The sequence below is a fragment of the Mobula hypostoma genome, chromosome 7, assembly GCF_963921235.1.
Source record: "Mobula hypostoma chromosome 7, sMobHyp1.1, whole genome shotgun sequence".
Classification (NCBI taxonomy): domain Eukaryota; kingdom Metazoa; phylum Chordata; class Chondrichthyes; order Myliobatiformes; family Myliobatidae; genus Mobula; species Mobula hypostoma.
In genome coordinates, this window is record NC_086103.1 from 141,849,412 (window position 1) to 141,864,940 (window position 15,529).

The following is a 15,529-nucleotide window of genomic DNA, read 5'->3' on the forward strand; positions in this document are numbered from 1 at the left end:
AATATTTTCAATAACCATTGGCTGACAATTTGTTAATTGTGACACCACTAAGACATGCAAGTGTGCTGCACTTATCTTAAGGATCAGTCTGATGATATCAACACACACAGAAAATGCTGGTGGAACGCAGCAGGCCAGGCAGCATTTTTTGTGTGTGTTGCTTGAATTTCCAGCATCTGCAGATTTCCTCGAGTCTGATGTTATCTTCCGTTTTGTCTTGTTCCCTGAAGCCTAGCATGTGCCAGGGCTTGTGCTCCCATGAATAGGCCAGAACTGTATTTATGAAAAGCTAAGAAAGACTTTGTAAAGATTTTATTTTGAAAATGCTTCCAAATGTACCTAATATTCAGAAGCATTTAAAGGTTCAATAAACAATTAAAATGTTACACCTTAAAATAAAATGCTGAAGGCAAGTAAAAGCACTCTTAAATTTTAAAACATTGCAACAAATGAGGAAAATTATTTCCTAATTCTTACTTCTCTTTCTTCTGGTCTTAAAAACTCTGTTGAAGTGGATGAGCTTGTGAATTCTGCGAAAAGTTCAACATGGAACAGGCTCCATAAGTAGATCTCTCTGTATAAATTCTGTAAAATTCCTGCAAATTTGTTTTCCACGGCTTGCTTTCATGCTGAAGGCATAGGTAACTTCAATCACACTATTTTGAACTCGTTCTATGACCTACAGACATACCTTTAAGGACTCTGCAACTCATGTTCTCAGTGTATTTTTTATTTACACATTTTGTTTTCTTTCACACATAAGCAGTCTTTATTTATGCATAGTTTTTTTTGTAAGGTCTTTTTTTCTTGTAAATGTCTGCAAGAAAATGAATCTCAAGGTTGATTATGGTAACATATACGTACCTTGATAATAAATTTACTTTGACTTTGAGTCCAGCTTCAGAACACAGCCTACAGATTCATCAGCAAAACTCAGTTGGCAAGTTCAGGACTCTGACATTCATGCAAGGGAATCCTTAATTTGGTGGCAGTCAAAATGCTCCTATTTCCATGCAAAGCTGCCAAGATTTCACAGTATGATTGCACCTAAATAACATCATATTTACAATGTTTTAATAGTTTTATAATTAATTTTGGGAGACCATTGTTGTGAATGTTTGGTTGACAGAATCAAAGATCGTTCAAATGTAAACAAATTTCATCATTTTGAAATCTTTCATTTTGTCAACAGGAGGCAAGCAGGTCCTTGGTGATTGATAATTGGTCTATTATTATCACAGGTTCTAAGGTGCAGTTCAAAACTTTGTTTAGCATGCTTTCCAGACAGATCATTCCAAATATAGGTTATAATTAGCATTTCATTTTTTTTCTAGAGTAAAATGAGTGATTTAAATACACACAAGATTATTGCATATGCAATCTGATTTGTATTAGAAATACTCGAGTAATATTGCAATTATTTTCTATGATACAGTGTTCTTGTGTACAAGGCAAGTGAATGTATTAAAAATATGATCGTCATTCTAATTGTCTAGAATATTAAAAAAAATCTCTTTATATTGCATATAGGAACTGGAGAATGATACAGCTTTTCAGCAAGCTTTGAGGACTAGTCATGGAAGAAGACCACCTGTAAGTGAATTATGGGAATAACTGTGGTTGTGTGAACAGATAAACTTCTTTAAGTTGAGTACTAATCTCCGTCTTCCTTCTCCTATTGTTTGACCGGGTTTACCAATGAATTCTTTCGAGAATTTTTTTTTTGGAGTATTAGACTATTCATGTGAAAAATCAAAAAAACCTATATGCTAGAAACTGAAAATGTTGGAAATAATCAGAAATGACAAAGGGACTTTGACTTGACATGTTTGCTGTTTCTCTTCCCACAAATGCAGTGTAATTTGTTGAGTATCTCCAGTATTTTTTGTTTTATTTTCAATGTTTACAGCTTGTCAATGTTTAACTCTTCTGCATTGCAGTGATAAGCGTCAGCAATTTCCCATATAACCAAGGGTGGCACAGCTAGTAAAGCTTCACCCGCAGCTTACAGTCACTTGCGTTCGGCTGTGAACGTCAGTACTGTCCTTGTAGAGTTTACACATTGTCCCTATAACTGAGTGGGCTTATTCCCAATGCTCAGTTTTCCTCCCAAAGACACGGTAGTAGATTAATTAGCCTCTAAGTTTTTATTGATGTAAGTGAGTGGTAGTATTGATGGGAATGTTGAAAGAAAAGATTTTGTCTCACTCAATGTTTCTTGTTTGGCTATATTGACAACAGATGTTTATAACAAGTTAATGGTAACTCCATCTGTTTAGGAGCAGTGTGTTTATTTTGTGTTGGTAATTCTTATATGCTTTTCATATTGTTGAAACAACTTGTACTTGATGTATTCTGTGTTCACTTTGGTGCTAACTAGCATTTATTTATTCTTCAGAGTTTAATTAAATTAATTCATCAATATGAAACTTTTGAATCACCTTTGCAATGTAGGGTTACTAAATGTGTTTTAAAAATTGCTTTCTAGGTGACTGCAAAAGGACCAAATACTGCAGCAGGTGTACGTTCCTTTGGGAATATGGGGGTAGGTGCAACATGTTAAACAATCTCTGGAATAGTTTGTTATTATTGAAAATGATTTCATCAGTGGTCAGCTATTGTTACTTTAAACTGCTTTCAGCTTTTATCTATATATATTATAACAAAACTTTTAGAGAAACCATCTTAAGAATCATTGTCTCCTTTCTCTTTGTCCATCATCACTCAACTTTGCCACACTCCAAGTGCTAAATTTAAGCTAAGGGCATGAATAATTTCTTTGCAAATCTCTACTAATACCTCAGATGGATCTGAAAGTGGGCTAGTGTAACTTGCCTTCTAAATCAAAGCTGGACTGTACTTGACATCTCTCTGTGAAGCATTTCTGAATCAGGGCTTGAGTGTATGAGTGAACTTGAATCCTACCCTGAGTGGTCCTTGCCATTTTATTCTTTGGAACACTTAAGGAATGCTGTTTGGGACTTGATCTTCAAAATAGAGTGATCTAAGATATAACACCAGATAATCAGGTTGAAATACTGATTACTTGGATTCAAATTGTATATTAATAATACAGTTTTCAATATGGAAAACTGAATTATTTTAAAATGGGACAAAATAATGAAATAAAATTCTTTTTTGAAAACAGTAACAACATATCTTACATGTAGTATTATGTACTGTAAATGTCTAAGAAAATAATCCCTTTGATAGGAAGGATAGGTGGTAGGGCAGCTTACAATATCCCGTATTCTCAACTCTTAAAACCATGGGCAAAAGTTATTAGGTTGATGGATGAAATCTTGATTTGGATTTTATTGTTAAATATGCCTTCAATGTGGGGACCTAAGAAAACGTAAGAGACCTTGAATTATGTGAAGTTTCATTTAACGCAGCCAGTGCGTTCATATAGCGATTCCAGATTTCTTGAACAATTCCTCAAGCTTCTGTTTGTTGATTACAGCTCAGCATTCACGCCATCATACCCTCAGTACTAATCAACATGCTCTAAAACCTGGACCTCTGTACCTCCCTCTGCAACTGGATCTTTGACTTACTCATTGGGAGACCACTATCAGTGCAGATCAGAAATAATACCTCTTCCTCGTTGACAACCAACACTGGTGCAGCTCAAATGCCATCTATAAATTTGCCAATGATACAACTATTTCTGGCAGAATTTCAGATGGTGATGCAGAGGTGTACAGGAGTGAGACAGATCAGCTAGTTGAGTGGTGTCACAACAACAGCCTTTCAGTCAATGGCAGTTAAGACCAAGGAATTGACTCTGGACTTCAGGAAGGGGCAGTTGAGGGAACACACACCAGTCCTTATCGAGGGATCAGTAGTGGAAAGAGTGAGCAATTTTAAATTACTGAGTGTCAGTATCTCTGAAGATCAATGCTGGGCCCAACAATGTAGGAGGGGACTATGTCGAAAAGTAAATGTGCTAGGTTTTCTAAAATTGGCTCCTTCTACATTAGGCCACAAACTTATCAGTCACCCCTCGTATAGATACCATGCAAAGGCATGATAGTAGCTATAATTCATTAGTGTTTGAGGAGACTTGGTACAGTATTGTGCAAAAGCCTTAGGCACATATATATAGCTAGGGTACCTAAGATTTTTTCTTTCATAGTACTGTAATAATTTTATGTTTTGCACTGTCCTACTGCAAATTTTATGATATATATGAGTGATGATAAACTTGATTCCAGTTTGGGACTCTATTATAGACTGAGAGTGGGAAGGGGGCAGGGAGAAGGAAATCATGGTTGGGAAAGTGGGGAGGGAGCAGGAAGCATGAGTGATGTTCTGTAACAATCAATCAACCAGTTGTTTGGAATCAAATGACCTTCCCCGATGAATCAGGGCTAGGTGTGTCTATACCTGTGCCATCCCCTGTCCCCAGCACTCCTTCTTTGTATCCTGCCCCACACCCCTCCCGCAGAGCTCTACGTTAAGAAATATAGTACTGTGCAAAAGTCTTAGGCACTTTTGTAAAGATAAACTATGGAGAGCATTCTAATTGGTTGTATTGCTGTCTGGTATGGAGGGGACACAGCACAGGAGTGGAAAAAAGCTGCAGAAAGTTCCAAGCTCAGCCAGCTCCATCATGGGTACCAGCCTCCCCAGCATAGAAGACATCTTTAAAAGACGTTGCCACAAAAAGGTGGCATCCATCATTAAGGACTCCCATTACCCAGGACATGTCCTCTTCTCACTGTTACCATCAAAGGGGGAGTATAGAAGTCTGAAGATACACACTCATAGCTTTGGGAACTACTTCTTCTCCTTCGTCATTAGATTTCTGAATGGACAATGAACCCATGTACACCATACCATATTCTTCTTTGCTCTCTTTTTACATCACTTAATTAAAATTTTATAGATATACTTATTGTAATTTATAGGTTTTAAAAATATATAATTGCAATGTACTACCGCCGCAAAACAACAAATTTCACAACATATGTCAGTGATATTAAATCTGAGTCTGATCAATTATTGTTAGTGGATGTGATATATACTTCATTTCTTAAATGCTTATTCATAGTATTCAAAGTTTTTTGAGTTTGTGTGACAAAAGAAAAGAATGAGAAATGGAAAACCAGGCAGAGATTGTTCAGAACCTTCAATAGCCTCAACCAAGTAAATTAAGAGCCGTGGTATTTTTTTTTCCAATTCCCACTGTGTTTTCTACACTCTTCCTTTATCTTAATCATCCTTCTCCAAACATCATGCTACACTTCAGGAGAGTACATGCTATAACTTGTAAACCATGCGTCCTGCTCTGTCGAGGCACTTTCTATATTGCTACTCGTCCTTCTATATTTTCTTTCTTCCTCATGCATGAAAATGAAAGGATGATTCTCCCTCTAAACCAGGGGTTCCCAACCTTCTTTATGCCACAGACCCCCACCATTAACTGATAGATCTGTGAACCCCAGTTTGGGAATCCCTACTCTAAGTTAACTGTTGTGTGTAATTGATGGTAATGCTATAGGAACCTAAGTGCTTATTGCTTATTATAATAATGAGGCATCCAAAATACATTTTCTATGCCCCAGCAGTACCCTTAACTGCTGTTTTACTTCTCTTTAGTTGGTAAGCTTTGGAATTGACAGCTATCTTTGAAACCACGATTAATGTTTCCATTTTGAAATAGAAAATCTATCTTTCTGAAGGGAATTGGACTCATGGAGTCTAATGTTGAGTGGATATCAGTAAGATGTATTTTCTGCCTATGAAAGTCAGAGAAGAGAAAAGGCAATGCAAAACTTGTCAATGGAGTCAATGGAGGGTAGGCTGGTTTTCATGACAGACTGGGCTATGTTCACATCTCCTTGCAGTAGCTTCTGGTCTTGGGCAGAGCAATTGCCATACTAGACTGTGAATCATCTGGTTTGGATGTTTTCTGTGGTGCATCTGTGTAAATCATTGAGCGTCATTGGGACATGCTGAATTTCCTTAGCCTTCTGAGGAATTAGAGAAGCTGGTGTGCTTTCATGGCCATAGCACATACATGGCTTGACCGAGACAATTTATTAGTGATATTTACACATTTGAACTTGATTTTTCGATCATCTCTAGCATCATTGATACAGGGGCATGTATTCTGGCCCACTCCTTGAAGCCAGTGATAAACACTTGTTTTCTGCTGACCTTAAGGTTGTGTTAAGATTGTGTCTTAACACCATTTTGCTAAACTCTCTTATCTCCTTCCTATACTCCATCTCATAATTGTTTGACTATGGAGGTGTCAATGTAAGGTTCTAAATGGAGTTACAGCAGAACCTGGCCAAGCATTTCTAGTAAATGGCTCTTTGTCTTCCTATTGTCAACTGATTTTTGAAAGATAACATTGGAATATAATTTTCCTGATTTATATTTGAAGCATTTTATAATGTAATGCCTCAATATAAATAAATCAAATTTATCCATATATGTACTTGTATTGATATATTGTGTATTGATGCATTTATTTTAACAAATATTTTTCAAATTGTAGGCAAGAGTGCCGTTGGTTTCTTCAATGGGAAGGCCAGCAACTGGGGCTGTTCCGGTAAGATAGAATTCAGGTATTTAGTACAATATTGGATGTAACATTTCTGGATGATCAGAAACAGATTTAATCAAAGTTCAAAGCAAATTTGTAAACAAAGTACATATGTGTCACCATATACAACCCTGAGATTCATTTTCTTGTGGGCATAAAAAATGAAAGAAATAATAATAATAAATAAGCAATAAATATTGAGAACATGAGGTGAAGTCCTTGAAAGTGAGTCCTTATGTTGTGGGAATATTTCAGAAATGGGACAAGTGAAGGTATCTTCTTTAGTTCAAGAGCCTGATGGTTGAGGAGTAATAACTGTTCTTGAATCTGATGGTGTGAGTCTCAAGGCTTCTTCCTGATTGTAGCAGCGAAAAGAGAGCATGATTTGACCTGGGTGGTGGGGGTCCCTGATGATGGATATTGCCTTCCTGTGACAATGCTCTATGTAGATATGCTCCGTGGTGGAGAGGGCTTTACCTGTGATGGTCTGGGCCAAATCTACTACTTATTGTAGGATTTTCCATTTAAGGTTATTGGAGTTTCCATACCAGGCTGTGATGCAACCAATCAATATACTCTCCACCACACATCTATAGCAGTTTGTAAAAATTTTAGATGTTAAGCAATAATAATCATTCTTCCTGATTAACTTTACTGTGCTGTTTTATGATACAGTGGATTCCAATTAATTGGGACATATCAGAGTCAGTATATTTTGATCCAGTTAAGTGGTTGCCCCAATTAGCCGAAGCTTCATGGAAATAGTTTGTCTTTTTTAAACCTTTTAACTATCATTTAACTGAGTAACAATTTATGGATTTAAATTGGAAAAAAAAGAACTTGTTTACTTAACAAATTTTATTTGATTCTTTATGGATCTTTATTTTTAAAAATTATTTTCTGTGAAAGTAGTAAGAAGGATATGTTGTCTCGACCTTTATTGCAATGTCCTTGCTATTCAAATAATTTGCACAGTATGACTGATGCCCTGGAACAGTTCTGAAGTTCAGCAGGCTAAGCAAGATATCAATTTAGAAATAAAGTTTTTGGCCGGTGACCTTTATCCAGAACTTTTGTCAGTTCACTTGAATTACCTTTTGGGTATATAGTGAGTCCATAGTCTTCTCAGTTGTTCCTCTTTTGTTCTCAAGTGGAAATATCTTTTGGCTGTTCATAAAAAAAAATCATTATTGCAGGTATCTATTAGTCTTTTTTTTGAGAATGCAGTTCAACTTTTTCAATCTTTAGTAACAGGTATAATATCTCAGTTCTGATATTATTCAAATCCATGTTTTTTGCACCACCTTTCAGTGTCTCCACTTTATTTACTGTAGAATAATCAGTGCTACATTAGAAACCTGTGTATTTGTATTCAAAGATTCCCTTTGTACTGATACAGGCATTTTTTTCTGAGATTATGGTGTCCTTTGAAACAATAATAACTTGTTTGATGAAACCATAAGCAATAAGAAATATCACTTGATATGTCTCAAAATTGTGGTTCCTTGTGACTTTTAAAATTGATGGATTGACAAGATCTGTGTGTGCTAGTGAAAGTCTGACAAGATAATGTCATTGTAACTGGGAATCCTTACCACCTTTCATCCTGCTTTTTATAGAGTCATAGAGTTACTGTATACTGTGCAGAAACAGCCCTCTGACCAAACTTGTCCGTGCTGACGAAGTTGCATACCTGAGCTGGTCCAATTTGCCTATGTTTAGGGTATATCCCTCTAACCTTTCCTATCCATGTATCTAAATGTCTTTTAAATATTGTAGTTGTACCCTCCTGTACCACTTCTGACAGTTCATTCCACAGACCCACTACACTCTATAAAAGTTGCCCTCTTAAAGTCTTCTTTAAATCTTTCTTCTCTCAACTTAAACCTAAGCCCTCTAATCTTGGACTCACCTACTGAGAAAAAGACTATGATTATTCATGTTATCTATGCCTCTCATAATGTTATATACTTCTCTAAGGTCACCTCTCATCTTCCTGCACCCTAGGGAGAAATGGCCCCAGCCTATTCAGTCTCTGCTTAGGTCTCTCTGCTTTGCAGGACTCAATCCATTATGGCCCCACTAGTAATTGTGTAAGGCCTGCCCTGGTTTACTTGGCAAAAGGCACTGCATTCCTGAATTAGGCCCACTTTCCCTGTTGTAATTTTAAATAACCTTCTTCACTATTCACTATAGTACTAATTTTGGTGTCTTCTACAGACTTACTAATCGTGCCAACTACACTCTCATACAGATTGTTACATGATGAATAATAGTGGACGCAGCACTAATCTCTGCGGCAATCCAAAATGAAGAAGCCAAAACAACATGCACTATTGTTCCTATTTTTCTACCTCCCTTCTGGAACATGTTCATTTTATTTCATTTTCTGCTGTCCCTTTCTATTCTTGTATTCATCCTTTGTTTTGAAACACCCTTTTCTGCATCTACTGTTCTATTCTCAACTCCATCTGTCTTTGCTCCCTTGTACTTCATTTTTCATGTCCTTTCCATCCTCTCATTCCTCTGCTTATATACTGGCCTCTGTCAACTTTTTTTCATTCTGCTCCTTTACCTATTGACCTTCCCCTGCTCTAACCTCATCCTGACCTTCCCTTTCTAACTTGGCCTTTCCACTGTTTCTTTCTTCCCCTTTCTCCTTTCACCACCTCTCCAAGGCTCTCTTCCCATCTTTCCTTACCTAATCTGATCCCACATGTAATTCAGCTCCCTTAACTTTCATTCCATTATTTTGTTTAATTATTCAACCATTCCTTGATCTTTTAGGTTCCCTTGAATCCATCTTTCTGTATGTAATGCATTGGATAATGATCACTTCTGTATTATGGTTAATGAGTCAAACAATTCTAAAGCCTGTTGTGCCAGTAGATGGCACTATGATAAGGGATTGTCAATACGAAATATTGCAAATGTTGATAATTTACCATTGTGTGGCTGAGGAATTCCATCGCAAAACACTGGGGAAAAAAAGTTTAAAATTGATTTATCAAAGATTAGCAATATTGTATATTTCCAGTCTTAGCACCCAGTAGGAAATTTTCAAGGCTAGTGCCTGCTTATTTCAAGAGCTTGAAATAAAAATAGTAAATGTGGGAATAACTCAGCAAGTTAGATAGGATCTGCAGAAAGAGAAAGTTAACATTTTGGGTTGAAGACATTTCATCTGAACCTGTCATATCAAAAGCACTTACCCTTTACAATATTTTTTTTGAAAAATTTAGGGTTCTATTTGATTCTATCATTGGACAACATAAAAATTAGGGTAATAATATTAAAGAAACTGTACCCTCAGTAGCAGCAGTCACTCTAAAAATCACAGTAAGAAATAGGATGGAAGGAGGGTATCTTTGAAAGATGGACATACATGTCGGAAACTATTATTCTCAATCTATGCAGTTCCCAATGAACTACGAATTTATTAGTATTTTTAATCAATTCCCTTGTGAAAGTTGTTATTACATCTGTTTCTGTCACCCTCTTCAGGACCTGGATTCCAGATCACAAAAAATTCACCAAAAAATCCTTGTGTTAATTCCATTCTTTCAGTTGCTAAAACTGGAAATAATTTCTTATTTACTCTATCAGATCACTTTATGAACTTTCTAATACATAGTAAATAGAACATAGAACAGTACAGCATAGTACAGTCCCTTCAACCCACAATGTTATGCCACCCTCTTAATCTACTCCAAGATGAATCTTCTGCTTCCCTCATTCATAGCCGTCCATTTTTATTACATCCATGTGTCTATGAGGCTTTTAAACTCCACCACCCCCCAACTCTGGCTGTAATTTCCGTGCACCCACCGCTCTCTGTGTTTAAAAGAAACTCTCTGACATCCCTCCCTTACTTTCCTCCGGTCACCTTAAAATTATGCCCTCTCATTCTAGTGATTTCCATCTTTTGCACTTCTCATCCTCCTTTGCTCAAAGTGAAATGCCCTAGTTCACTCAAACTTGCAGCTGTCTAATCCCGGCAGGATCCTGGTAATGCTTTACTGCACCCTCTCTGAAGTTTCCACATCTTTTCTATTAAGAAGTAATCAAAACTGAACACAATACTCCATTTGTGGTCTAACCAGAGTTATGTAGCATGCAACATTAGCTTGTGGCTCTTGAACTCAATCCCCCATCTAATGGAGGCCAACACACACTCTTAAACACCACATCAATTTGCATGGCAACCTCGAGGATCTTTTGACTTGGACACCAAGATCCGTCTGTTCCTCCACACTGCTAAGAATTCCGCCATTAATCCTGTACTCTGCCTTCAAGTTCAACTTTCCAAAGTGTATGACTTCTCATTTTTATGAATTGAGCTCCACCTATCACTTCTCTGCCCAGTTCTGCATCCTATCAATGTCCTGTTGTAACCCACAACAACCTTGTATACTATCCACAATGCTACCAACCTTCATTTTACCTACAAATTTACTAACCCACCCTTTCACTTCCTCATCCAATTCATTTATAAAAATCACAAAGAGCAGGGGGCCCCAGAACAGATCCGTGTGAAGCACCCCTGGTCACTGATTACCAGGTAAAATATACTCCATCTAATATCACCATCTGACTTTCTGTATGAGCCTACTATTAAGAATCCCGTCAAATGTAAAATCTATACACACTACATCTGCTCTGCCTTTGTTTTGTTACTTTCTCAAACAATTCGATCAGGCTTGTGAGGCATGACCTGCCCCTCACAAAGCTAAGCTGACTAACCCTATCAGGCTATGCTTCTCCAGATGCTCATAAATCCTGTCTCTAAGAATTCTCTCCAATAATTTGCACCCCTCCCAAGGATGTAATACACACTGGTCTGTAATTCCCAGGATTATCCCAATTACCTTTCTTGAACAAAGGAATAGTGCTTATCACCCCCCAACCTTCTAGTGCTACTTGTATGCCAATGAAGATGCAAAGATCATCACCAAAGGTGTAGCAGTCTCTCCCTTCGATTCCTGTAGTAATCTGGGGTATATCCTGTCTGGCTCCTGGGACTTATCTATCCAAATATTTTTCAAAATTTACAGCACGTCCTCTTTCTTAATGTCGACATGTCCCAGCATATCAACTCCTTCTACACTGTACTCACATTTGTAAGATTTGTTCTCACTGGTGAATACTGAAGCAAAGTATTCATTACAGACCTCCCCTACTTCCTCTGTCTCCAGGCACGTTTCTTCTTTTATCCCTGATCATTCCTATCCTGACTCTAGTTTTCCTCATATTCTTCATGTAAGTGTAGAATGCCTAGGGGGTTTCCTTAATCCTTCTCACCAAGGCCTTCGCGTGTCCCCTTCTAGCTCTCCTTCTTAAGCTCTTTCCTGGCTACCTTATAACCATCCAGAGCCCTGTCTGATTCTTGCTTCCTAAATCCTAAGTAAGCTCCTTTCTTCTTCTTGACTAGATGTTCCACATCTCTTGTTAACCATGGTTCTTTCACCCTACCATCCTTTTCCTGCCTCAATGTAACAAACCTATCCAGAACGTCATACAAGTAGTTCCTGAACAACCTCCACAGTTCTATTGTACATTTCCTTGAGTACTGTACACCTGTACCAAATTTGCACTCCCAAGTTCCTATTTAATATCATTATAATTCACCCTCCCCCAATTAAATACCCTCCCATACTGTTTGCTCCTATCTCCATCCAAGTCTATGGTAAAGGTCAAGGAGTTATCATTGTCTCCGAGCTGCTCACCCACCAAGAGATCCTGACTACGTTTGTTGCATAGTACTAGATCCAGTATGGCCTCTCCTCTAGTCAGCTTGGCAATTTGAAATTTTCTTTTTGTGTCTTTCATCCCTCAAGTGTGTCAATTCACTCCTCCCTCATCCCTATATATCCCTTGACTCTGCTATCTCTTAGCTTTTCTGTGTGTGGTTTGATTCCATACATCCTATTTTTTTTCTTTAACCTCCTTTCATTCCTCCCAAATTGTAATTAGTGCATCTATCCTGTTGTTTATCTCAGCATGGGACTCTGACTAATGACTTTTTCTCCATTCATGCCATGAAGCTTATAAGTACACATTTTAATCTAGGTAATTTTATCATTTATTTTTCATTTGTTTTAAGTCCACCATCAAAGTGATTGTTGTGTGTATTTATTCTTTAAGGATGGACTCTCTGTTGCTAGACCAATGACAGCAGTGCGTGCAGCAGGCTATTCTTCTTCACTCCACAGAGGTTTGTTCAAGATGTTCCTCAGAATAATTATGAATAAGGGGATATTCAATTTATTAGTCCTTTCAGCTAAAACAATCTTAAATCTACTAACTGTGATTACAATTAATCTTCAGCAAATTCTAGCAGGTTCACTTCCATGTGATTGGGGTATGTAATAATCCCTGTTTGAGTGAATAGGAACTTTGCAATGTTGGTCTTAAGTTACCTTTTGATAATTTATAGTGACTGTATCTCCCATCCATTTATGTGAATAAATGGATCCAGCACAAAAATGGTATTAATTTTTAGCTTGTTTTAAGTTATGTAAGAGGAATTAGTTTTGCCGAGAATAAGTATTACTATCTTAACAGTAAGTTCTTTTCAAGGTTTCATATTGTATTTGCTTCAGGCTCTGCATTTGATCCTCTTGGACAATCAAGGGGACCTGCTACTCCTCTTGAAACAAAGAATGAGGACACGTAAGTTAAAATTGCAGAACTGCTTCACCATATGTATCTCAACTTAAAGTTCACTGATTTACTATTTTCAAGGTATGGTCCTTATTATCAAGGCTAGTATTTATTACCTGTATCGAATCTTCTTAAGGAATCAGCTTATTTTATGCTTGGTTATTAAATCATTGATTAGTTTTTAAATGTTATTAATCACTAATGATTAATAAATATTCATTGAATAATACAGAAAATTTATGTAGCATTTTGGGTAGATTTTCGTCATACTACTTGGGCTTAATGATGATCATGTGAATAAAGTGCACCAAGAAAATCGGAGACTCAGATGACTGATATCATAGCTGCCGCTTCTTTTACTGTTTGTGAGGAATTTGGGCATGTTTCTTTGTTGGAAAGCATTTCTTCCTCATCAGAATTTCCTCTACATACAGCTGGTATAATTCTTAGTGGCTAGGCAGTAAACAGGACAAAGCTGAGTTGATTAAACTTTTTTACACTCTTTTGGTTAGTAGCATTTTTGCTAATGAATCCTGTTTTAGAGGCATGAGCTTTCAATTCCAGAACCTAATGCCTCCCTCAGCTGTAAAGAATAATTATAAACAAAAAACTGTGCCAGAGACTAATCTGGCTGACTGTGTATTATTTGATTGTTTTAATTTATTCTCTATAGTATTTTGTGCTCTGCCAAATAACATGTGTATATACTATCCCAATAATGGAATCTAGGAATTTTAATATTAAGAAAGAAAATTATTTCCATTTATTAATATTATAAGAATAAGTGCAACATAGGCTTATATGTATCTACATATATTTGCTGCTAGAAATTAGGCTAGTGCATTTGACCAGATGCCCATCCTTTTGCTTTCAATGTTTGCAATTTTGCAATGGGTAAAATTAATTAAAAATTGCAGTTATATTTCTTTCCCTTGGGTTACTTTTATTTAATCACATGGTCTTGAAGATTTTTCTGAACACCTGTTTTAAAAACATGTTATAACTGTCAAACATATCAATATAGTTTTGGATTACTTGCTCAAAACAGCAATAAAAGCAGGACATATTATCATAAAAATTTAATTCTTTGTTTCCCCTATAATCTTTTTCTAGGCCAGAAGAAAAAGTTAAGAATTTGGAAAGGACAGTGAATGAGCTGATAGAAGAAAGTTGCATTGCTAATGGGCGTGGTGATCTACAGTTGGTAAGAATCTTACATGTTAAAATTTTCTACAATAAACAATGTTGATTGGGAGAAAAAGACAAATTGATCATTAGTTCATGTTACACATTGATCAAACCTTTTGATTGGGGAAAACAATCATTCCTCTTAAACATAAGGGGAGACAAAAATTGAGTTTCAATGAACAAAAAGTAATTTGACAATTTTTCCCTAATACAAGATGGGACAAAATTCTGTATTTCATACTGTGAGGTATCTAAGTAATAGATAGATCAATAGTTCTAGACATGATTTGTTATGATTTAACAGTAAAGATTTGTTTTCTTATTGGGAAGGTATTTATATCTTTTATTCAGAGATTCTTGGTCCAAATTCTGCTGGATGAGTTCTGGATGTGGAATTGGTTAATGCAATATATAAAATATTGTATGAGAAACAGTATGCTTTTCACACAGCATTTCAAACCAGGACCTCGTGTGTTCATTTGGATGTAGAATGTCAAAATTTATTCTAATCAAGATTCTTGAGAGGGCCCTGTTTTATCCCAAGAACTAAAATGGTGGAAGAACTCAGCAGGCCAGGCGGCATTTATGGAAAAGAGTAAATAGTTGATGTTTTGGGTCAAGACCCTTTATCAGGACTATCCCAAGGTACCACTTTTTTCTTTCTAGACCTGTAGAATCTCATATTCTCCTTTACTTTATCCACCAAAGCTTATCCTGTGTCCTCATTTTGCCCTCACTATTCTTTGTTAAGTATCCCTGTATAAGACCGCAGGACTAGACCATTCAGTCTATCGAGTCTGGGCCACTATCTGATCGCGGCTGATTTATTTTCCCTCTCAACATCATTCTCCAAACTTCTCCCAATAGCCTTTGACACTCTTACTAATTGAGGACCTTCCAGCCTCCATTTTGAATACACTCAGTAGCCACTTTATTAGTTACCTCCTTGCCTAATAAAGTGGCCACCGAGTGCATGTTTGTGGTCTTCTGCTGCTGTATCTCCTCCACTTCAAGGTTTGATGTGTTGAGTGTTCAGAGATGGTCTTCTGCTCATTTGAATTACTGCCATCTTCCTGTGTGCTTGAACTAGCCTGCCCATTCTCCTCTGACCTCTCTCAT

General features: G+C 36.8%; 1 protein-coding gene across 1 annotated transcript in view; it reads left to right on the top strand.

Annotated features, from left to right (window-relative positions):
* The first annotated feature begins 2,124 nt into the window (after nt 1-2,124).
* ift88 (intraflagellar transport 88 homolog) overlaps nt 2,125-15,529 on the top strand; it is an 84,566-nt gene continuing 71,161 nt past the window's right edge. Inside the window, exons 1-6 of the mRNA XM_063054177.1 lie at nt 2,125-2,155; nt 2,489-2,545; nt 6,512-6,565; nt 12,704-12,773; nt 13,162-13,231; nt 14,336-14,426. Of these exons, the coding sequence (XP_062910247.1) occupies nt 2,540-2,545; nt 6,512-6,565; nt 12,704-12,773; nt 13,162-13,231; nt 14,336-14,426 (291 nt within the window). The 5' untranslated portion in view covers nt 2,125-2,155; nt 2,489-2,539. The remainder of the gene's footprint in view (nt 2,156-2,488; nt 2,546-6,511; nt 6,566-12,703; nt 12,774-13,161; nt 13,232-14,335; nt 14,427-15,529) is intronic.